The 25942-nt window shown below is 43.1% G+C and overlaps 1 protein-coding gene across 1 annotated transcript in view; it reads right to left on the bottom strand.

Annotated features, from left to right (window-relative positions):
• Positions 1-25942, bottom strand: part of VEGFD (vascular endothelial growth factor D) — an 87692-nt gene that overhangs the window by 17009 nt on the left and 44741 nt on the right. The window contains exons 3-4 of the mRNA XM_088451577.1: positions 6800-6990; positions 3989-4131 (exon numbers count right to left, since the gene is read on the bottom strand). Of these exons, the coding sequence (XP_088307703.1) occupies positions 3989-4131; positions 6800-6990 (334 nt within the window). The remainder of the gene's footprint in view (positions 1-3988; positions 4132-6799; positions 6991-25942) is intronic.

Below are 25942 nucleotides of genomic sequence, written 5' to 3'. Positions count from 1 at the left end.
TCATTAGGCCACGCCCCCTCACAACAAAGTGCCATGAATCGCATACATTTAGATAGGGGCGGGGCCAAATTATTTTCATGTCATTCAACCCCGCCTCCCACAGGACTGCGGATTCACGGTAGGATTCTTTCCATTCTGCCCACTTCACTAGGAAGTAGGCGGGATGCTGGAGAAATGCCTACTCTTCCGTCTTGCAGGGGTGCGGGGGGGGGGATACCCAGAAACTTGGGAGACTCCCGCAGGTCCCAGGAGAGTAAGTAAGTATGATTATACCATTTGAATATATATAGTATGATTATACCATTTGAATATATATATTGTTGTGAGAGGGGTTGTCTTTCACCTGAATTGCCCACATTCCTGTGGGATCAGCTCACTCCAGGGGAGTGCATTAGCAGTGGAGGTTTTCACATTTACATTAGCAGTGGAGGTTTTCACATTTACACAGATCCAGCTGGAATAATCACTGGAGCACAGGAAGGGTTTAAAACTCCCACAAACCTGATGCTCCTTGCTCCTGATGCTGGATAAGCTGGCCAGGCGATAGGCCAGGGGGTGTTGGTTAGCATTAGGGTGCCAGGACCTGGAAGGTCCACAGATATTGTAACTACTGACTGTTAAGCACAAGGAGTGCTGGGACATTTACTTTTATGTTTATTCGCCTATGCTCAAGTATTCTAGGGTGCAGTGTTTGCTGCCATTAAAAAGACATTGCTTCACTGAGTACCTACATATATATATATATATATATATATACATACACATATATATATGATTTCTTTTTGTTCCCAAGTATGTAACAGCTACATAAAAGGGGTATAATGCAATCAGGGAGATTGCTAGACTCTTCAGGGAGCTGCTATTTCAGGAAGTCTCCCTTTCAAGCATAGCAGAAAAGAAAGAAAAGAAATGTCCTCTTTGTTGGCGCACTATTGGTAATTAAAATATAACCTTTATTATTAAGCTTTAAAATGTAAATACACTCCTGAAGTTAAATATTAAAATAATAAATTGAAGAATTAAAAATTAATTAAATAAATATTATTGTGTCTTGTTTCTCAATTTGTGTTATTTCATTTATAAATGATTTAGTTGGTAAACCTATTAGTGCTATGTATCAAGTTTATGCTGTGGTCCTGGAAAATTCTGGACTGATAGATAAGCCAATGTATTCTTGTGTGAAAAGAAAAATTAGTTACATCTATTATGTTACAATAGTTTCTGTTAGGTAACAGTTCTCTAAACACAAATGTTGCTAATCTAATCACAACAAGTGTATCTATGTGGACATACACAAAACCACTGGATGTCACTGTTGTTATATTAGTCCTTAATTATCAATTCCACTCGCCTATGTATCTAAGATATACATCTGCACATTCACTATAGATAGTACATCATAATCTTGATGCTGTCCGTGAATCAATATAAGGAGGCCATAAAGTATATATTATATTAGTGTATTTGTCTTCGTATTGTTTAATGTCCTCTTAGATCACAATATGTATAGTACACAGCGCTGTAATAATCCTATAGGTTGGTAATTAATTTCACCTTACAGATATGTTGGCACCCAAATAAGTCTCTAAATGAAGAGCATTACATCAGCTCAAGATTCGTTAATGTAACAGTCTGAATAGCGACAATTATTTAATTGTTCAATATAGTTATATTGACTATAATGCAGGAGAGGTTAAAGTCTATATTGACTAACACTGGGGTGAACGTAGTATGAATTGCACTCAGTGTTGTAACAATCCTATAAAGTGGTAATAAGTATTCACCCTATAGATATATTGGTGCCCAAATGAACCTCTAAATAAAGAGCATTACATCAGCTCCAGAGCCATTTGTGTAACAGTCTAAATAGCAACACTTTGTTAATATATTGAAGCACACATCCTTATCAACATACTGAGCCTAGCATAAGCTCAGAAATATTTCAAGTATTTATATATCTCAACCCACCCGACATACGTTTCACTACAAAAGGTTTTTGCCTTGATAAAACCTTTTGTAGTGAAACGTACGTCGGCAGTGGGAGTAGTTTCACTACTTCGATATGTGTCTCTCAATATGATCTATATATTATAAAATTTGGGTCACCTATTTCCACTAAATGTAATACTGGTATCCAGATTGACTAGCACATGGTGAAAGTATTGCGGTAGAACGCCATATGCATGTCAGTCATACAAGCAACCAATTTACGCAGTTCACCTATGATTCCAACAATGTTCTTGGGTTGATATATATAAATACTTGAAATAATTCTGAGCTTACAGTCGTACACTGAAATCTCTTACATATGATGAAACAAAGTTTGCAGATATGCACATTCATATGAGAATATGCCATAAACGCCAGGCAATTGATGCAGAGCTGAAGTATTGCTAGCATGCCAATGAATGTATATATTTAGCTCTGTGCAGAGCCAACTCTAATTGGCCTCATTCTTTCTGAGTTGGTCGCAAGTGGACATACAGATGGCTCCTGCGGATATCTGCAGACTGCAGGATGCGCACGTGCCACACCATGCACACGCACTTGGATGTGCCACACCATGCACATGCATTCGGATGTGCCACACCATGCACACGCACTCGGATTCAATGTGAGGACGGGTTTATCCATCTGATGACGGAGCGCTCTTTCCATGAAATGGGTGTTTGATCTGTATTGTGTACACTGGGAGTGTAGGACGAATTCTGTGCTTGGTTGCTGCATGGGGACAGAGATGGGACACCTGTTCCAGACCGATCTCCTGCACCCAGCATGGACTGGGTATAAGTGCTGACACTAATGATGATGGCTGTGAACGGGAAAAATGTGGGCGGCTTGGCCTCACCATGAAGACCGACCGATATTCAGCATAAATGGGCGGCTAATCGCATTAGCATAAGGTAGCAAGCAGCTGCTGTGGTCGTACAGAAAAGCAACTGCAAATGCATCCAACTCAGAACGAGGTACTTAGTTTAATACCCGCTACCAACATTAGTATGGACTTACACTGCCCCTATCCTAAAATACGGCTGCATTTGTATGCTTCCTAGTAAACCTGAACAGCCTGTAATTCCACCAACATGCCCATTACAGCCCAGTTAAGCACCTTCAGCAGATGTTATTGGTATCCCGGCGGTCGCGATGCCAGCGGTCAGAATATCGGCGCTGGAATCCCGGCTTCAGAATCCCGACCACTGACATCCCGATGGTAAGTATTATGGTTAGGAGGAGGGATAGCGTTAGGCAGCGGAGGGAAGAGTTAGGCTGGGGGGGGGGATTAGGGTCAGGCTGTGGGAGGGGAGGGTTAGGGTTAGGCTGTAGGAAAGGTGGGTTAAGGACACTTACCTACTTATGTCAGGATTCTGACTGTCGGGATGCCACTGTCGGTATTCTGCCTGCTAACATCCTGACCGCTGCGATCTGATACCCGACCCCCCTTCAGTCACAGTAGAGATGTTCCTGAATTTTGGACAGCTCTACATCGGTTTGCTCGATTGCACAGAATGAGCAGTGTGAAGACTTGTAAGATGTGCGACACAAAGGACTGCGTCTGTCCTCATGTGTCTGCATAGTGTTTGTGTGCCAGATTTATTGATGTCTCGCTCCCTTCTCTCTCTCATTCTGCTTGTCAGTAGAAGTACAGTATCTTAAGAAGAATGCAAACTCATAGAGAGGGAAGGAGCACATTCAGTCTGGTACACTATAAGACTTCTTTACTCCACTTTATAAACACATAAAAGACCAATTGTAAAAGAATGTTATTTATGTGGAAAATATAATGGCACAGTTTTATCAGCTCTCAAAATAAATGTTCTGTACAACACAGATAGTTACTGCCAGACACTGAGCCCCAGTCACTCTTGTAACTTAGTTTGATAAAGCTTTTCCATTTCTTTGATTTTTACGCAGTGTCTAATAGTCAGACATTGCTCCATGTGAATGTAGAGAAATACGCAACTGATGGAAGAAATGAAATACTAGTTACCCATATTCTGGATAGGGAGCTGATCTACGTATAATGGATGAATGACGAGGACTAATCGGTGAACATTTGCAGCTTGTGTGATTGGCAACTTTGATAGTTACGGGTTCTGGTGCTTGAGTCAGGGGCACAGAAATTTGAAATACCTAAGAAAATAAATCAATTGATTAGTTATCTCTAGTTTAACTTTACATTATATAATTTATTCAGTATAATTTCATATACTTTATTTTCCCTATTTAAGTTGTATACATTTAAATGTATGCATAATTTCACTACCTGTCTAGTGGCTCTTTGTTGCTGGAATTCCATAAAAACTAAAAGACCTAGGGGTTTATTTACTAAGATATGAGATTGGTTGAGATGCCAATCTCGGGTGAGTTTAGAACTGATTTTCATCTCGCAAATTTACTAAAGGCAAAGTCAGGTGAGTTAGAAAGAGAGATTTCTTTCTTCTCACTTGTAAAACTCGGGTGAGATAGCAAACTCGAATCAACTCACCATCGGGACAACTTTGGAGTACTTTCCACCTAAGATACATCTATCAAATTTACCAAGAATCGGGATGACAAGCTCGGGTGAGACGACAGCAAACTCTCTGGCAAACTCACTTTTCAAACTCTCCACCTCCTGAGCTGCGAGTTTGGCAGAAACATACACATATTATTGTGATTTGTGCCTGTTTCTGGCTGTATATAGTTAAAACAGGGTTCATTAAAAAAAAAAAAAAAAAAAATTACGTAGGGCCCCCCTAAAACTATAACCAGCCCCGGACCATCAGCCAGTCCTGGTTCCTAAAAATTACGGGTAACAAAATGAGTAGGGTTCCACCATAAATTAAGGCTGCAAGGCCAGTCCTGGTTTTAAATATAGGGGTAAAAAACTGAATAGGGGTCCCCTTATATTTAAAACCAGCACCGAACCCAAACCTACCAGGGTGTAATGCCACAGCCAGTAGACCCTATTACAGGGTCTCCAGGGCCAAAGCATTCTCACCCCAAGCCAGTCAGGCCAAGCCGGGGATCTTATGGGAGATGGGGACCCTCCAAAAAAGGGGTCCCCCCCCTCTCCCGAAACCCCAGGCTTTGTCTGAAGCCCAGGGCTCTTCCCCGCACCCCTGGGCTGTGGGTATGGGGGTAATAAAATGTAAAATAGAAGTAAACTATTGTATTTTACAGTGGAACTACAGGTGCCAGTATGCCTGCCCTTTGGCACTTGTGGAACTACAAGTGCCAGCAGGCATCCAGCACCCGTACCTCCACTGTAAAATAAATAGTTAAATAAAGACATAACACACACACTGTAGATAGTATAAATTTATTACACACATACCACAAATCACACATACTTACCTGTACCAGCTGATCGGTCCTCTTCTCCAATGTAGAAATCCGTGTGGAATGACCTGCTAAAAGATCCTATACTCACCTACATCCTGGCGCTGCTCTCCGTAGCATCAAGGGTCTTGTCAAAACAACAAACCGACTTACTCGAACCATGCCGAAGATGTGCAAGTATATGTTGTTACATATACTTACACCTCGCGAAATGACAGATGAGCGAAATCATCTGTTATTTCTCACGGGCCGCTAGCCAATCACCGTCCGCGTTACATGTAGCGGCCACTCATTGGCTGGGACCCACGTGGCACCACCGGGAGGGAGGTTAGGCTTAGGCACCCCCCAAGAGGTTTAGGGTGCGGGGAGGGGGGGTTAGCTTTAGGCTCCCCTAGGGGGAGGTTAGGGTAAGGCAGTAGGTGGGGGTTAGGGATAGGCACCCTAAGGGAGGGTTAGGGTTAGGGGGGGAGGGGAGGGTTAAGTTACTTTTGTGCCCACACATAATTGCTGCTGTTCAAAAACAGGGAAGGGGGGCCCTGGCTATTTTGTCAGTCCCGGGCCCCACCATTTCTGAAACCAGCATAGCGGGCATGAGCTAGTATATTGAGTGCGGCTTTAGAGAGAGGTGGAGGGGGAAAGGGAGGGAGAGAGAGGGAGAAACAAGGAGTAAGACAGAGAGAGGGAGAAATGGAGAAAGGGAGAGGGAGGGGGAAGGGAGAGCAAAATAGAGGGAGAGAGGAAGAGGGATGGTGGGTGTGGGAGAGAGAGGGAGATGGAGTGACAGAGAAGGGAGAGAAAGATAGACTGAGAGAGGGAAACAAAGAGAGAGGGAGATGGAGGGAGGGGGTCATTGGGGGATGGAGGGAGAGAGATGGAGGGAGGGGGTCATGGGGTGGAGGGAGAGAGAGGGAGGGACAGAGTGCACATACACTACATGTTGCAGACTTGCAGCATCAGGCTTCTGATGGGGGCAGGCAATTCACGGCATTGGGCCTCCACCCCTTACCCATACACCCGTGAATCGCAGCATTATGTGAGGGGGAAGGATTTCCATAGTTAGCCTCGGTCCATCAGTGACTGTGCTGTCACTGCTGTTGGCCAGAGGGTACAGAGTGGCACAGGCAATGTGGGGGCCCCCAATGTGTCTGCCTTTTCTGCCCTGCCTATAATCCGGCCCTTAGAGGGAGAACAGTTAGGGCTATAGTGGGTATCGAACCCCCAACCTCAGTGCTTTGATGCAGTAATGCTAACCATTACACCGTCAGTGCTACCCATTACTCGACTTGTTGCTTTTGCTGTATGAAGATGGAATGTTTTGCTGAATTACTCTTGAAAATGGAAAGTTCTGCTTAATTACTCTTGAAAACAGGACTACAGCGTATATTCAGGTTAAGGTCGACTATAACATTTAACAAAAAGTTAATGTTTTCTTAATATGAAAGTAAAGACAGCATATGTACAAAGGAAATGTTATTACCGATTTCAGCACATAAGACGTGCTGGTATTCAGACAGGACACACCCTCCTCATTGCAGCATCCTCCGCACCTGTATACGGAGACGCAGGGCGGCTTGTAGAACGTACTGGTAGCCGTGCCAATGTCCTTCCCAACATCCAGGCAGGTCTCTCTGGGCATGCACTGCGTCTTCTGCCACTCCTCATCAATAACTGCAATAGTGGAAGAATATGTTACCTTTATTGACAAAGCTTGCAATCTGTATATTATGGATTGTAAGTAAATTGTTCTGATTTATATGCCTTAATATTCCTTTATTATCATCTGTTCAGCTTTATAGTGAGTAATTGCAGCCTTGACCATTCAAATTTTCCCACAATCCGTCAGTGGAGGAAATAATCATAAGTCTGATTATCCAGTGCTGGATGACATGGCTGCTGGCTCATTATGATTTGGCTTTTGTTCCTGCAATACCCGTGTTAGTGTGTTTATAGTCCCCCACACCATACCATGAGGTTCCAGCCATTGCCAGATCGCAATATTTGTTTAGTACTCGTCTTTTAGTTATTCTTTTATGTACTAAGTCAATTAAGTATTGCATTGTGTAGGATGCACAAATGTATATCAAATCTTCAAAATTTTCGGCATCTACTTTAGTTCATTTGGAAAAAATAGAATTAATTTGACTCTTTTCTGATTGGCAGTACTATACGTTTTAATACACACACACACATATATATATTGTTTTTTTCTTTTTTTTTTTTGAAAGCACTACACAGAAATGTAAGATCATGTATTTTGAAACATATTTTCTCCATAAACAGCTAGTGAGGCTTATATTAGTATTTCTAGAGTAAAAAGCCAACTCTAAGGATCAAAGAGTATAGTTTTAGATTGGTCGTAATTTGCTGACCATGCAAAGAATGTAAATTAGCTCAAAACAAACTTTAAACATTGTATATAGAAGACGAGTATGATGCTATCATTAGAATACATTGCCAGACATACATAAACCAGCTGCTGATGAGCAAACATATCACCAGAAAATCTTTTATTTTAGTAAAAGGCATTTTATTTTTACAGAACAATTCTTATTTATATACCCTCTGCACCCATGGCATTGTATGTTAAAGAGAGAGAGGGGTCAGGTCACCAGTTACATCAAATTAAGCCTACTTTAGGCATAAAAAGCAATATAACTGTCATTATAAAAAATATAAAACGCCTTAATTTTACATATGCCAGTTGCAGCTATGTGAGTGTGGTTTACCTTGATGTAACTGGTGATGAGACAATTTTATAAAACCTTCATTAATTGTTTCCAATAACTTGGATCACCATCTTTCTGAATGAAAGCAGAAAGAACAGACTGATGTTTATGGATGCGGTAAGTCTGTAGTAGCAGTCCCAATTACTCCCTGATTAAGGAGATATAACAATTTCAACACTCGACTGTAAAGCTGAAATTTATAGAGCTCCACTATGCAGGATAGGCAATGCAAAGAAGTCCTAGAGAGACACAAATGTGTTACAAACTTGTTATTATTATAATGTGATGTCCGAGTGTCTAAAAAACATGCCACTAAAACCAAAAGATCTCTGCTATGTAGGGTATGTAATGAGTGGTGTATAAAGTAAGTGTTAATTACTTCCTTCGAGACACACATGTAAGGCAATGTCCCAGCAGCTATAAACGCAGTATTGTATTTATTCAAATTTCAATAGTTCTGCTTATACTCCACTGTGCAGTATTCACTAGTCATTATATACACACACTACGTCTTACAATAATAATGGGACACAGAGATTAATACAGCCATTTATATTTATATTTTCATTACTTTTCTATCGTTTTATTTCGCTGATTTTAATATTGCTACCTTAATAAAAGTTATGCTTTAACATTTATATACCTATACTAACTAATACTGTGCATCCAAACGGTTGGACTACTTTTTTCTTTTTGTGCTATGTACTATTTCAATGTTCCAGGGATAGCACCCCTCATATATATCCAGATAAATAAATGGAATTACAATATAAAGAGGGTTTTATTATATAGGTATCATATACTAGTTACTTTGGTGCAACCTATTTGTTTTGTATCGTCCCAGCAGATATGTTATGTGCAGTCAAAAAGTAATAGTAGTGAACCTTTCCTTGTCACAGCGCACTTGTAATATGAAACGTTCACATTCAGTGAAGAAAGCTCTGCAGAAGTAACTCATGACACCATGAAAAATAACAATCCTGGGATTAAAATTATACAGCTGGCCACAGACTGAATATTAGAGGTTCCCATTAGGAGCAGCTGTGTGCTGTTTGCTGATAAGTCAAGGTGTAATCTGCAACATTCTTTTATATATGTATATTGAATACTGGCTCTTTGTATGCCCATATTTTAAAACACTGCAGCAGTTAACATCATGGAACTGTAAACTACACTATGACAAGACAGGAATAACCGTCTCTCATGCAGCATTAAAATATTTATTAAGGGTATATCATTTTCCTAATGCCATTCCCATACCTAGCACTGTAGTTCAGTATTGCATGTCAATCATACTTGACTAACATGACATGCCAGGTTGAGTATGAGAGACCAGCAGTCGGGATGCCAGCTGTCAAAAGACCGACAGTGGCATCCCAATGCTCAGAATCCCGCAGGGGCTAGGTAAGTATTCTAACCCTCCCACCTTCACCCCCTTACCCGAACGCTCCCTTCCTGCATCCTAACCCTAACCATCCCTACCCCACACCATAACCCTCCTGGTTAGTGTCTAAACCTAAGCCTCCCCCTTAGTTCCTAACTTCCCCCTGTCCGCAGCCTAACCGTAACCTCCCCCCTTTTGCAGCCTAACCCTAACCCCCCCGTGGTGCTTAAACCTAACCCTTCCCCCCCGGCTAACAGCTAACCCGACCCACTATACTACGATCGGGATGCCAGCTGTCTAGATATCGGCGTCGGCAACTCTACTGATGTCTGGATTCTGTCACCGGGTCGGGCGCTGGGTTTTGAACCACCGGCATCCCGATCGTAGGTAAATTGACTGCATCCCGACATGCCTGCATACACATCTAGAACTGAGAAAGTATTTTATTGTTGTTTGCCAGCAAACCAATTCTCTGTATTATGCCTCTGGCCTCGAGAAGGAATCCCACCAGGGCCAGTGAAATGTTTCCCGGTGCCCTAGGCAGAACTTGAATTTATTGCTTCCCCCCAATCCAATGTGTGTTGTGTGTCAGTAAGTGTAATGGAGGTGTAGACAGTATATAATATACTGTCTTCAGCGCCATTATACTTACTGACACACACAAACAACAGACATTTGTTGTTAATATACATGTGTATTATAGGAATGGGTACGAGATGCCAGCACTTGGGATCCCGGTGGTCAGAATCCCAATGCTGGCATCCCAACAGGGTTAGAATACCTATACTTGTTGTTCAGTATCCTAACTCTCCCCCTCTCCCTACCCTAACCCTCCCTCCCTGGTGCCTGACCCTAACCTCCCCCACTAGTGCCTAAATCTATCCTCCCCCTCCCCACCCCCTAAACCTATCCCTCTCCCCTTAGTGCCTAACCCTCCCCCTAGTGCCTAACCCTATCCCCTTGCCCTAAACCTCCCCCTAACACCGCTATTTACCATAGGGATGCCGACCAATGGTGTAACTAGGGCAGGGCCGCCGGGGCTTATGCCCTGGGTGCTGTGGGACCATCGGCATGGAGGGGGCGCCGCCGGCCATGTTACAGGCCCACCCTAGTGAACCAGTGTAGTGCAGACCGCAGTGAGTGCGGTCCGCACTACACTGTTACACACACACATCGCCGCCGGCGCTGGGTAGTACACTTGTACTACTCGGTGGCGATGTTTGTGTTTCAGCAGCCAATGAGAGTCAGACAGACTCTCATGGGCTGCTACACCCACTGCTGGAGCTGGGCTGTAGCTCACTCATGAGCCCCGCCTTCCGGCTCCTGCAGTGGGTAATGGGAGAGTCATCATGATGGCACTCCCATAGTACCGAGCGGGACCCAGCGGGTCTGTGTGTTTTATGCACTACGGAAGGCACTATATAAAGGGCAACTCAAAGGGGGGCCTTTATAAAGGGGACCACTACTGAGGGCACTGTATAAGCGGCACAGCATAGATGGGATCACTACAGGGGGTCTGCATAAGGGGGACAACTACTGGGGGCCTGCATAAGGGGGACCACTACTGGGGATACTGTATAAATGGCACTACTGGGGGCTTCCATAAGAGTGACCACTACTGGCAGCACTGCATACTGGGAGTACTGTATACGGGGCATTACTGGGGGCTTGCATAAGGGGGAGCACTACTGAGAGCACTGCATAGGCGGGACTGTATAAGGGGCACTGCATAGGGGGGACTGTATAAGGGTGCACTACTGGAGGCACTGTGTAAAGGGCACAACTGGGGGCACTGTATAAGGGTGCACCACTTGGGCACTGTATAAAGGGCACTACTACATGGGGCATTGCAATGCAAGAGGGGGACTATTACTCGGGGCATTAAGGTGCATATGGAATGGTAAGGAATGTTCCCAGAGTGACAAGAAAGGGGTGTGTAATGTTCACATGCCCCATTTTTCAATGACCACGCCCCTTGTGTCATGTGGCCACGTCCATTTTAGACGCACGGGCCTTCGGCGCTTGCACATAGGGGATGGGAGGCTCCATTTTTCATTTGCCCTGGGCTCCAATTACCCTAGTTACACCACTGATGCCGACGCTGGGATTCTGACAGATATCGGGATTCCAGCTCCAGCCAGTGACGTAACTACTGCCCCCGCAGTGGCTTGGAGGCGCCGGGTAGCTTGGAGGTGCCGGGGGCAGTGGTTACACCACTGCAACTGTGAGCGCTGGCCTCTGAAGTGATCGGAGATCATGACGTCACCCGCGCAGTGAGGAACCTGAGTGGCCGCGTCTGCAGCGCGGGAGTTGGGAGAGACAGCCGGATGACAGCTGCAGCCTGCACGGAGTCAGGTAAGTAGAGGGGGAACATCTACAGGGCGCACTAATTGAAGGGGCACAACTACAGGAGGCAGTGGGCACTACTTGACGGGGCACAACTTCAGGGGACAGTGGGCACTACTTGAAGGGGCACAACTACCGAGGCACTTCTTGAAGGGGCACTATTCTAAGGGGCATAACTACAAGGGGCAATACTTTAAGGGACACAGCTACAGGGGGCACTGCATATGGGCACAGCTACAGGGGGCACTACTTGAAGGGGCACAACTACAGGGACACTACTTGAAGGAGCAGAATTACAAGGGGCACTACTTAGAGGGGCACAACTACAGGGGCACTGCCTATGGGCACAACTACAGGGGGCCCTGGATAATGGGTACTACTACAGGGGGTATTGCATAAGGGGCACTATTACAGGGGGCATTGCATATGGGGCACAACTACAGGGGGCACTATATAAGGGGCACTAATTTAATAGGTTATAAACTATGTTCCCAATAATCTGGTTCTACATGGACATAAAAGCTGTGCAAGCTGTCTTGAGCTGAGGTGAAAGTCTGACAGGAGCGGAGAGGAGGGTTGATGAAGTAAATCTGTCAGGGTGGGATGTAATGGGCATTATTGTGTGGCATAAAGTGTAATGGGCATTACTGTGTGCACAATGTGCTATTAGGGGTATTACTTTGTGGCGTTATGTGTTATAAGGGGAATATGTATAAGGGGCATTACTGTGTGGCATAATGTGTTATGTGGCATAATGTGAAATAGAGGCATTACGGCATGGCATAATTTGTTATAAGGGAATCACTGTATGGCATGTGTACAGTGCATTGCTGTGTGGCATAATGTGTTGTACGGGGTATTATGGTGTGGCATAATGTGTTATTGGGGCATTCCGGTGGGCATAATGTGTTATAAGTGGTATTACTTAGTGTGTCATAATGTGTAAGGCACATAACTGTATCATGAACATGAAACCGCACACCTTAAACGTCGTCTTTGGGTGTGTTTGTTTTTTGGGCGGGGGGCGCCTTGAACTTTTTTGGCATGGGGGAGCAAAATTTATAGTTACGCCACTGGCTCCAGCATTCTAAGCTCCAGCATCCTGACTGTCAGGATTTTAACCACATCCCATATTAGCGTTCCCGCTAGGCTGTTTTAGCGGGGCGCAGCGCCCTGCCCTCCTTCTGGAGGGCAAAAAGCACACTGCCCTCCAGGAGGAGGGAAAAAAGCGCCCTGCCCTAACAGCCTGCGGGAGCCGTTCTCACCCGTGGGACGCAGTGTCCCGAGGGGTGGACAAACATGCGGTGACCCGGTCACCGCCGGAGAATAGACGCCGGGCGCATGCACCCGGCATCTATTCTCCCTTTCTGCAGCGCTTGGGGGCTGCCCGGCATGTCCGTAAGCGCCGGGCACGCCCCCAAGTATGACGAAAAGGGTACGCGTCTTATAGACACGCCCCCTTTTCATAACCACGCCCCTTTTTGGCCGCGTGCGCACAAGATTGCCCTCTCTAGCTCCGGCGCCCTGCCTGCCGCCGGAGCTAGAGGGAACACTACATATTATATACTGTCAACAGCAGTGCCATTACACATGCTATGAAGACTCTTTCTGGCACTGCTCCTTGTCTCTGAGAGGAAGAGGAAGAGTAAAGGGAAGCATAGTGGAGGCTAGGGGGTGGGTGCCACAGGAGTGATTGATTCATTCACTTGTAAACAACAAGTTAAAGTAAGCGTAGGTCAGCGGTAGCACTGACCCTGACAGGCAGCACAGGCATGGTGGGCAGACACAGCGGCTGCAGGGAGTGAGGAGACCAGTGTGCAGCACTGCTGGTGCACACTGTCTCAGTGACTGACAGAGGTAGCTGTGGCTGGCTTTACTAGCACCGTAGCCACCACTAGAAAATCATCACAGGCACAACCATGAGCCGTAGCATAAGCAGGCACATTTATTGTGGCGTGTGGCGCCCTCCAGTGGGCAGCACCCCTAGGCAGCTGCCTAATGGTGGCGCCAACCCTGCATCCCATGGCAATATATCTTTGCTCATTTTTCCTTGCATAGAGGTAAGTAGGAAAATGAATGAAGATTTCTTACCACAATAAGTAATGATGCGCAGATCCAGACTTTGGGGCAATACATCATAGAAAAAAAAAATTACCTCCTTTGTGTGAGGGCAATAACAGGAATATATTACCTGTCTGCCAATGGTGACCACATGTATGTTTTAAGTTACGATAGATTTAGCGCCACAAGAAATACTGTACATAGCGTGCGTTCATAAATTATACAAAGGTATAGCTATAATAAAATAGCCTGTGGATGCTGCTATTCTATAATTAAGTAGCTATCTAACAGTTGATTAATCATCATTGTCAACACACATAGCAGATGACTGCAGCACAAGGAAACAAACACGAATGCCTATCTTATATTTTACTGGTTTTATTCTTCAAGTTGTTCCAAATAGAAAAGACAGTTAAATTAAAGCTAATAAAACAAAAAGATACAAAATAAATGAGTGGAAAAGAATACGAAACTGCCAACATCAACATAGAGACATGACAGAGAAGCTTAATGAGGTTCCTTGTTGATAGACATTACAGTTTTATGAAGTGTGTTATGATAAATCTAATCAGAGCCAGATGCAAATAACTCTCTGAGCTGTAAGATTGTCTGTCTCCTCCAGTAACTGGCATGTATCTTTCCCCATCTTATACCAATTCATCTATGACTGTGTTACTCAATATATGAAGAAACAACACAACACGATCGGGCGCTGTGGCTTTAAATGAAGTGAAAAATGGTGTTCATATGCAGCTCTCTAAGGGGTGGTTGACCCCTAAAAGGAAAAGACTAAAATAATGATGTATGAAAGCGCAATCAGAAGAACCAAGTTGTTCATTTATTGTATGGTAAAAAGTATAAAAAGTGTCTAATGACAGTAAAAATATCTAAACATTAAATTCAAAACTGTAACATAAGATATTGCAACTTATAATAAGTATCCAAGTCACTGATAAAATAAACTGTAGTGACGACCGTATATATGAGAAGGTGTAACAAATATCTGATTGAAATAGTATCCGGGGGAAAAAAAAACAAATGGTATTGTAAAAAAAGTCACATAAAATATAATATGTCTGCAATGTTCTAAATAACGAATGTTAAAACATCCATGCACCGATGTGCAATAGCTTGGATATATTTTGGAGTCCCCAATGAATGGTGGAGGGACAGTATTAGTTGATCCACAAATATAAATAAAGATAATTCAAGTCACTTGTGATAGTTCTATAATAGGCTATTATCACCAGTGATATTGTGCACAATACTGGCTGACCTGTTTGTTCAAATACCGGGTTACATCTAGATGACAACGAAGGGCAGTGTCCGGAATGCTGCTCCGGTGGTCAGTATTCGCCGTGTGGAGGATTAATGTGATCTCCAATAGTGGAGTGACACCTCCGGTTCTTTGGCACCAGGGAGATGTTAATACAGGTTGTCAGCTGGTTTGGAGCTGTTCTTATGCTACCTCCTCCGTCCAAGCGGCAGCGGCGATTGGTGATGGACCAAAGTGCTTTGTTGTCAAAACTGAGTGTTGGATGCGAAGAAATAAGGTGCTCTAACGCGTTTCTCGGCCCTAGTCTGTCTGGCCGTTTCCTCAGAGGCAAACTGAGATGGAACTGAGATATACCCTCAGTCATTAGTTTGAACACATGCAGGTGAAATCTCTGCTGATCCTCATTATTGTGTCACAGAGCTAAATCTCTGATTAAATCGGTCTTCTCAACATATTATGTGTACCTCAATAGATAGGGTGGATACAATATAAATATTATGGGTCGTATATACAGTATAAGACAATTATAGAACTCATGGGAAAGAGTGTATATAATGAATCAGTTAGATTACTAAATAACAATAATAATATAATAATATCATGACTACATATCGATTTTTAAAAATAAGTGCTTATTCCATCGAGATGTAATTCATATTAATTAACATCACATATATATGTGTATTGATATAGATGCCTGTGCCAAACCACATGAATAACCACACATATAGAGATAAATCTCTGCCCCCATATAGGGAAACATACTTATTAAAATCTAATACAGAATCTACCTAATAAAGAATCGATGTGCTCAATTATGAGGAAAATCTAGTTAATAGAAAAATACACTCAATACTGATAAAACCCTAATATGGTGTGTACTTCCCTTTAATAAATGGAAGCGGATCATATATCTCACATAAATAGATCTAAGGGATTTTGGGCTTGATTCAGACATGGTCGCAAGCACTATGCGCTCGTGAGCGGGTCGGTTAGGCCACTGCGCATGCCGGAGCCGGCTCCGACGTGCATAGGCGCAAGACCAGGCTGGCAACGGGCGCTCTGTCGCTCCAGGTCTCGCACCAAAGGGGGCAGCTGTCGATTTTGGAGCCGTTTTGGAGGCATGGCGTGGGGGTGGCTTCAAAAATGGAGGCGTTCCCATGCAAACACCTGCCATTTGTGGGCGGCCCCACTGACATCACCAGTGATGTCAGTGAGAGAGCTTCCAGCTCTATTAGAGCCAGAAGCTCTCTGGGGCTTGCGGCCACGAGACTCTACCACAAGGGTCTCGTCGCAAGCCCGATGGTCACGACCATCATCCTGGTCGCTCGCAATAGCTGTGGGTGGTCACCCACAGCTATGCGAGTGGCCAGGAGGCCGCTCCAAAAAAACCAAAATGCCCTGATTCAGAGCTATGTACATATCTCTACTTTGTTTTTGCAAAAGTAAGCCTCGTGGAGCAGTTCCTCCTCGAGTGGAGGAACTGACCTTTGGGTATATTATTTTTCCATGGTTTGAAATGACTGCTATTATAGTGCAAATAATTCTGGCAATCTACTTTTTAATATACGTTGCTGATTGCAATTTCCCAGCAGAGACACTTACAGCAATATCTAAAAAATGAATGGTGTTATAACTATGTGTATACTGTAGGTGGATCTCAACCCAAACGTGTTCGTGTTAAGATGTGAAACAAAAATCAGAGAATCAAGTGTACCATCACAAATAATGAAAATGTCATCAATATAATGTGTATAGAGGACCAAGTTCACCCCGAAGTCACCCGTCCACACATGTCGCTCTTCAAAAGAGCCCATGTAGAGGTTGGCGTAACTCGGGACAAACTTGGTCCCCATCGCTGTGCCCCATGTTTGAAGATAAAATTGTGCATAAATGTGAAGAAATTGTGTTCTAAAATGAATGAATCAATGATATAAAAAGTGCGTAGGTTTTCAGTTAGTCCTATGTCTGAGTTTAAATAATGATTAATTGCAATTAAACCAAATTTGTGCGGAATAGTCATGTATAACGATTCTACGTCACATGTGAATAGATTATACGTGTCTTTCCAAATAATAGTGTCGAGTATCTGTAAAAAAAAATGTGGTGTCTCTAATATAGGATGGAAGAGAGACAACATATTTCTGTAAGTGTGCATCTACATAGGCTGATAGATTCGATGTAAGGGATCCAATCCCTGAAATAATCGGATGTCCCAGTGGGGATGTAAGTGACTTATGTACCTTTGGTAGGTGGTAGTATATTGGGGTTATTGGATATTCCATACTTAAAAAGGTAAAAACCTCTTTAGAGATAGTTCCTGAGCTGAAAGCTAGATCTAGGATACATCCTAGATCCTCTTTGAATTTAGTCATGGGATTCATAGTTAATTTGGAATAAAAGGTTTTGTTATTAAGTTGCCTATGGGCTTCTTGAAGGTAGTCTTCTGAATTTTGTATGACTAAGCCCAGGGGCAAATGCAGGATTTCTAGAGGGGGGTTTCCATATACATAATTTTAGAGTGTGGCCATCCCATGTAGGGGGCATAATTAGCATTAAACACGATATATTCTTGTCTGGTGCACTAATGGAGTACTCATTTTGACACAAATTTGTATTATTGTGGTCTTGATTTGATCCACTGGTCTGGAGAGGGGTTTCCAGGCAACTGGAAACCCCCCCTGCATTTGCCTATGAAGCCCCCACCCTTGTTGGCTTGTTTTATAATAATCTCTTTATTTTTCATCAAATTGGATAATGCTAATCTTTCAGCTCTGGTCAGATTATCTCTAAAATGATATTTATCATATTTATTACACAGTTCACTGATAGTAATGGTATAAAAACTTTCTATAAAGGGTCCCCTATATTGAAGGGGATAAAATTCGGATGCTATTTTAAAAGGTTTGATGTCACCTGATTTTCGGATATCGTATAGTAAAGTTTCTTTATTTGTCTCATTCCCATTCTCTTTCAAAATGGACTCTAGTGTCTCTAAAGCTGACTTGTCTCCCTCATTGAGTACAATGGGAATTCCTTCAATGTTTTGCCTTTGTAATGACTTGATACAAAAATACAGTTTTCTACTCAGTGTGCGTGTGTATTTATTCAGATCCACAAATAGTGTGAATAAATTTGCTTTGGTTTGTGGGGCAAATCTTAATCCCTTAGTTAAGAGATTATGCTCTGCAGGTGTCAGTTCTTTTTTAGACAAATTGAAAATGTTGGTCGGGTTTTTAGAGAAAGACATGATCCCCAGAGGTTTTAGGATTCTTAAGATGTGTTCATTCAAAGATGATCCTGTGTTTCTGAGTGAGTGGGATACAGCATTAGACCAATGTTCCAAAACTCTAATGTGACTACTTATTAAATATAAAGAACAAAAAATAAATGATATTCAGAAAGAAATTGAAGTACAACAAATACTATCTAAGTACATCAAACATCCAGAGTTTGACAACAAGGATATGAGATTTAATAGGAAATTAGAAGATTACGAAAAATCTCTAATACAAATTAAAGATAAGAAATTCTACAGAGATAGAGGCGATTACTCTAATGATAGAGTGCGCTCATTCAACAGACAAAAGAGAACTCCTATTCAGAGACATTCCACAAGATCATATTATAATGAATCACTTGCCAAACCACTGAGATTCAATAATGACAAAATAAAGAATGGAGATCTATATAGAGATTATCCTATAGACCATACCCCCAATGAGAGGAATTGGAAAACTGTCCCACGACGTAAGACATCACATGAACATCATACACATTATGTAGATGCACCTAGATGGGATTATAGAAGAGAAATGAAAGATCAATTTACTCATCACAACAGATTTGAGGCATTAAGAGACAAGGAATTTTCTCCACTAAGATCTTTTGCTAGGACTAGAGATGATCAACAGAAACACACATACTCAAATAGAATACGAGTCGCATCTGACCCCCCTTTTTTATAGAAAGGAGATTTATCCCCCAGAGAACCCTCACAACACCCCCCCAAAAGAGATCAGAAAATTCCAACAGACTGTCAAAAGAAGAAAAAGAGAGGATGTAGAGGTAGAGGAGGAAGGGTCACAGAGAAACAGAAAAATGTGAGATGGGATTAAACCCGACCAACATTTTCAATTTGTCTAAAAAAGAATTGACACCTGCAGAGCATAATCTCTTAACTAAGGGATTAGAATTTGCCCCACAAGCCAAAGAAAAATGATTCACACTATTTGTGGATCTGAATAAATACCCACGCACACTGAGTATTTTTGTATCAAGTCATTATAAATGCAAAACATTGAAGGAACTCCCATTGAACTCAATGAGGGAGACAAGTCAGCTTTAGAGACACTAGAGTCCCTTTTGAAAGAGAATGGGAATGAGACAAAGAAAGAAACTTTACTATACGATATCCGAAAATCAGGTGACATCAAACCTTTTAAAAGAGCATCCGAATTTTATCCCCTTCAATATAGGGGACCCTTTATAAAAAGTTTTTAGAACACTACTATGCAAGATTTCGGAGAACTATGTAATAAACAGGATAAATATTAGTTTAGATATAATCTGACCAGAGCTGAAAGACTAGCATTATCCAATTTGAAGAAAAATAAAGAGATTATTATAAAACAAGCCGACAGGGGCGGGACCTTAGTCATGCAAAATTCAGAAGACTACCTTCAAGAAGCCCATAGGCAACTTAATAACAAAACTTTTTATTCCAAATTAACTATGAATCCCATGACTAAATTCAAAGAGGAACTAGGATGTATCCTAGATCTAGCTTTCAGCTCAGGAACTATCTCTAAAGAAGTTTTTACCTTTTTAAGTATGGAATATCCGATAACCCCAATATACTACCACCTACCAAAGGTACATAAGTCACTTACATCCCCACCAGGATGTCCGATTATTTCAGGGATTGGATCCCTTACATCGAATCTATCAGCCTATGTAGATGCACACTTACAGAAATATGTTGTCTCTCTTCCATCCTATATTAGAGACACCACAAATTTTTTTACAGATACTCAACACTATTATTTGGAAAGACATGTACATTCTATTCACATGTGACGTAGAATCGTTATACATGAATATTCCGCACAAATTTGGTTTCATTGGAGTTAATCATTATTTAAACTCAGACATAGGAGTAACTGAAAACCTACGCACTTTTTAGTTATCATCGATTGGTTCCATTTTAGAACACAATTTCTTCACATTTGATGCACAATTTTACCTTCAAACATGGGACACAGTGATGGGCACCAAGTTTGCCCCGAGTTATGCCAACCTCTACATGGGCTCTTTTGAAGAGCAACATGTGTGGACGGTGACTTGGAGGTGAACTTGGTCCTCTATACACATTATATTGATGACATTTTCATTATTTGGGATGGTACACTTGATACTCTGATTGATTTTGTTTCACATCTTAACACGAACACTTTTGGGTTGAGATTCACCTATACACATAGTTATGACACTATTAATTTTTTAGATATTGCTGTAAGCGTCTCTGCTGGGAAATTGCAATCAGCGACTTATATTAAAGAAGTAGATTGCCAGAATTATTTGCACTATAATAGCAGTCATTTCAAACCATGGAAAAATAACATACCCAAAGGTCAGTTCCTCCACATGATATTATTATTATTATTATTAATTATTATTATTATTGTGATTTAGTAATCTAACCGATTCATTATATACACTCTTTCACATGAGTTCTATAATTAATGTCTTATACTGTATATATACACTATCTATAATATTTATATTGTATCCACCCTATGTATTGATGTACACATAACATGTTGAGAAGACTGATTTAATCAGAGATCTAGCTCTGTGCCACAATAATGAGTATCAGCAGAGATTTCATCTGCATGTGTTCAAACTAACGACTGAGGGTATATATCAGTCCCATGAGAAATAAGGATCATTGCCTCTGAGGAAACGGCCAGACAGACGAAGGCCGAGAAACGTGTTAGTACACCTTATTTCTTCTCATCTGACACACAGAGTTTTGACCACGAAGCACTTTGGTCCATCACCAGTCGCCGCTGCCGCTTGGACGGAGGAGGTAGCATAAGAACGGCTCCAAACCAGCAGCTCCAAACCAGCTGACAATGTGTATTAACATCTCCCTGGTGCCAAAGAACCGGAGGTCTCACTCCACTATTGGAGATCACATTAATCTTCCACACGGCGAATACTCACCACCGGAGCGGCATTCCGGGCACTGCCCTTCATCGTCATCTAGATGTAAGCCGGTAGTCTCAACAAACAGGTCAGCCAGTATTGTGCACAATATCACTGGTGATAATAGCCTATTACAGAACTATCACAAGTGACTTGAATTATCTTTATTTATATTTGTGGATCAACTAATACTGTCCCTCCACCATCCATTGGGGACTCCAAAATATATCCAAGCTATTGCACATCGGTGCATGGATGTTTTAACATTCGTTATTTAGAACATTTCAGACATATTATATTTTATGTGACTTTTTTTACAATACCATTTGGGGTTTTCTTCCCCGGATTCTATTTCAATCAGATATTTGTTACACCTTCTCATATAAACGGTCTTCACTACAGTTTATTTTATCAGTGACTTGGATACTTATTATAAGTGGCAATATCTTATTTGTTACAGTTATGAATTTAATGTTTAGATATTTTTACTGTTATTAGACACTTTTTACCATACAATAAATGAACAACTTGGTTCTTCTGATTGCGCTTTCATACATCATTATTTTACTCAATATATGGCAGAGCTGATAGTCTGTAGTTTGCATCAGTCTTTCAATGGTTTAATGCAATGAGCTAACATGAACAGAAGGCAACATCTTATTGAATTTATGAACACATCTGATGAACTGAAGCCAGCATGTGCTGCCATAGTGTCATATGATTCAGCTGTATTAAATCACATATCAACAATGTCCAATGCAGCAAACAAAAATGTGATGTATTAAAACCGAAGCTCTGCCTCAATCAACAGGAGGGTACCATACCCAACTTTGGTTAAACTGAAAATATTATATAAAAGGCTCTGAGGGCAGTGGCATTCCTCCCTGTGGTGAAACCCGGTGTGGAAAGGATTGCAGTGCACGCCGAAGCCGTGAACTGGCAAAAAGGGAGAGTCGGCACTTTGGTGTCACCCTTCGGCGGGTGACACCCGGGAGCAGCCAGCACCTCCCGCCCCCACTTGTGATGCCACAGCTTATTGGCTGTGGCCCACAGGCAGGCCCAGCGACAGGGGAGGACTAAGTGGACACCCATACCGGGCCCCGAGGTCCAGAGGGGCCCCGAGGACCATAAGGGCACTGGCACAAACAGGGCCAAGGACGATGGTCTTTGTTCCAGCCGGGGGGCTACAGCCACCGGGACCCATAGCAACCACCCAGCCCCTTGTCCCCTGTAACCTGGCCATGGCAGCGCTGGGCTCTTCCAGGTGGCTCAGCTGCTGCCCGGGATGGGCCTGATCTTTAATTGAGTAATGCGGCGGCGTGACATCATAGGTCACGTCCCCACACGTCAGACAGGCAGCGCCGCTGCAGGGATAGAAGTGGATAGTTCCCCGGATGGTACAGCCTGAGGAATAGGTGCTGGGGATAGAAGAATTAGGAAGCTGATAGGGGCTCTGGGCAGCGGAAGGTGATGGGAGCTGGGGATAGAGAACGATGAAGGGGGATAGGAAGGTGATGGGGGCTGGGGGCAGAAGGTGACAAGGGCTGGGAGCAGATGAAGGTGAGATGAGCTGGAGGCAGAGGAAGGTGAGATGGGCTGGGGGCAGAGGAAGGTGATGGGGGCTGGGTATAAAGGAAGATGAAGGGGCAGAGGAAGCTGCTGGGGGTAGAAGGTGACACAGGCTGGGGGCAGAGGAATGTGATGGGGCTGGAGAAAGGTGAAGGGTATAGAGGAGGATTGTGGGTGCAGAGAAAGGTGATAGGGGCTGGGCGCAGAGAATGGTGATGGGGCTAGGGACGGAGGAAGGTGAAGAGGGCAGAGGAAGGTTGATGGGGCTGGGACAATAGGTGATGAGGGCTGGGGATGGAGTAAGGTGATGAGGGCTTCTGGGCTGAGGATGGTGATGAGAGGCTGAATTTGAGGAAGGTGACAGAGAGACAGTGTGGTAAGTCATAGTATATTTTTACTTTATTTAACGGCCGGCATATGTTTCAGTTAACATTCTCATGCTTCACATATCACACATGCAGGGTAGGGATGTGCGGGATCCGGGGTGGTGGTGATAAGGTGGGGTCCCCAAAGACATCAGTATACCGGGCCCCGAGATTTCTGTTGCCGGCCCTGCCCACCGGCCAGCCCTTGTGTAGATGTTTCTCTCTGTACCTGACAGGTGAGTGCAAGTAACTGCAATGTAATGCTGTGTTGGGCGTATATGACAGTGTAGGACTTGCAGAGAATTGGAGTCCCTTGATGGGCGGCAAGCTAAAATGTTTTGATCATAATATGAATAAAATCCCTATGTTTTATATGCGAGATACACACAGATTTGCAATATATTATTATTAACGCTAATAGCAAGAGCCTTTCTGTTTTATTATATATATATTATATATATATATATAGTAATATGATTGGGGTAGGGGTCCTTCTCCTGGGGTAGACGGACGCCTCCTTACACACAGCAGCCAGGAAACAGCAGTAGTCGTGGGTTTTCGTGCAAGCTGGTCGGCACCAGTTTTTATTGTGTGACACCAATAATCAAACAAACAAAACATAAAAACAAACCCTAGCCCGTCTGGGCTCTAACTAGGCAGGTAACTCCCTCTCTACATGTGGCAGGGCCTACTGCCTTACCACAAACATAGTACATACCAATGTCACAGTATCTCAGACCAAAACATCAATGTCTGTTCTCCCCAGGGTGTGTGAGACACTGCATCAAAACTCTACACAGCTCTTATGAGCCACTTTCAGGTGTAATCATTAATTAGCCTGGTCTCAGGCTGAATAGCCCAACACCTGAAGCGGCCGTGTGGATGGAGCCCTCCCTTCTCTTTCACACCCACACCCCCAGGACCCATTATCCGGCTTTTACCAAAAGCCGACACTCAAATCTGCTTGGTAAAACAGACTTTTCCTGGGGGTTTAAAATACATATGACAGGAATCTGGGACACACATACATGCCATCCCCAACTTCTCCAGTGCCTCTACCACTATATATATATATATATATATATATATATATATATATATATATATATATAGTGAAAGGATCAGAGATGGCGATAGTGAGCTATGGATTCTGTGTAGGGCTGCAGGGATCCGCCCACACAGGAGGGAATTAAAGCCAGGTATTAGCTCACCTAATTGCTGCCCAGTGGATTCAGTCTAGGGAGGACTGAGGCAGACCAGTCAGACAGAGCTCACTGTGCTAGCAAGCCATTGAGGGCCAGGAGGCCTGTGACTAGACCTGTGGGAGACAGGCAAGGCTACCAAATTCTGGGACTGAGCTATGTTACCTGCAAGAAAACAGGCCAGACTGTGGGGCTGTGGCAGCCAGCCAGCTAAAGACCATCTGTCAGGACAGCTGACAAAAAAAGCCAGAGGCCAAGCGAGGCCAGGCTAATTATCCCAGTGTTACTCTGCAGGAGGCAGAGAGAGACTCTGGACTATGTTTGCAAACTAGCTGCCCAAGGATAGTCAGGAGAGAAGAAGTGAGTCAGTGCCCTGATGAGGGCTAGGCGTTTGTTGTTTTGTTTTCTGATCATGCTTACATTAAAGCATTATTTCATATATTTTACCTGGAAAAGCTGCGTGGACCCTCACTCAAGCACTAAACCCTGCACCACTGACACCCATCTACCTAGCTAATTACCCCAAGTTATCACAATATAAATACAGTTTGGTAGCCTTCCCTGTCTTCCACAGGTCTAGGCTCGGGCCTCCTGGCCCTCAATGACTTGCTAGCACAGTGAGCTTTGTCTGACTGGTCTGCCTCAGTCCTGTCTGGACTGAATACACTGGGCAGCAATTAGGTGAGTCAATACCTGGCTTTAATTCCCTCCTATGTGGGCGGATCCCTCCAGTCCCACACAGAATACATGGCTCACTAACACAATCTCTGGTGATCCTGTCTCATATCCCCCTCTCCAGCTCGAAACCCCTGGGTTGGGAGACATGGGACGAGACATTTTCATGATGAAGTCCCTCTTCACTCTCCTCATGAGGGCCATCCATTGTATCCACGGTCATACAAACTCTTGATATATATGAGTGATGTATGTGTGGCACTCAGAGATTTCAATAATACACACAACTGTCTTCCTGTGGTCAACATTTCAATGTCAGAGTATTTTTCATCATATATATATATATATATTCACACCAACCTGCAGTCTCAGTCCATATAATGAAATTGTGGAATACAATAAAAGACATAACCAGCAAGGTGTAGGATGATGGTTACACAATTGCAGGACTTATTAGACATGTTGGTCTTTAATTGTTGGTGTTGGTTTGTACCAACTTCACAATGTATGTAGCCAGTTAAATTGATTATTGTTGACCTTCTGAATACAATTGGATTGGATTTACTAGGACATAATGGCTGATGGCCCCTGTCAGAGAGGGTGTGGTCATCAGCCAACATGATCTACTTACCCTGATGTCCAAAAAGCCCACCATCTAACTGGCCCCTTATTTGTATGGCCACAATTTGCTGATTTGTTAATCTGATCAGATTACATTTTACAAAACATACAAGTTGGCATTCCTTATCCAGGGGGCTATTTGTTAGTGTGTATGTCGCTTCGCTTTGCAATCCATACATGCAGCA

Source organism: Taudactylus pleione, unplaced genomic scaffold, assembly GCF_031769625.1.
Source record: "Taudactylus pleione unplaced genomic scaffold, aTauple2 ptg000026l, whole genome shotgun sequence".
In the NCBI taxonomy this organism is placed as follows: domain Eukaryota; kingdom Metazoa; phylum Chordata; class Amphibia; order Anura; family Myobatrachidae; genus Taudactylus; species Taudactylus pleione.
Note: the sequence above shows the minus strand (reverse complement) of the source record. Positions and strands in the feature narration are given on the sequence as shown.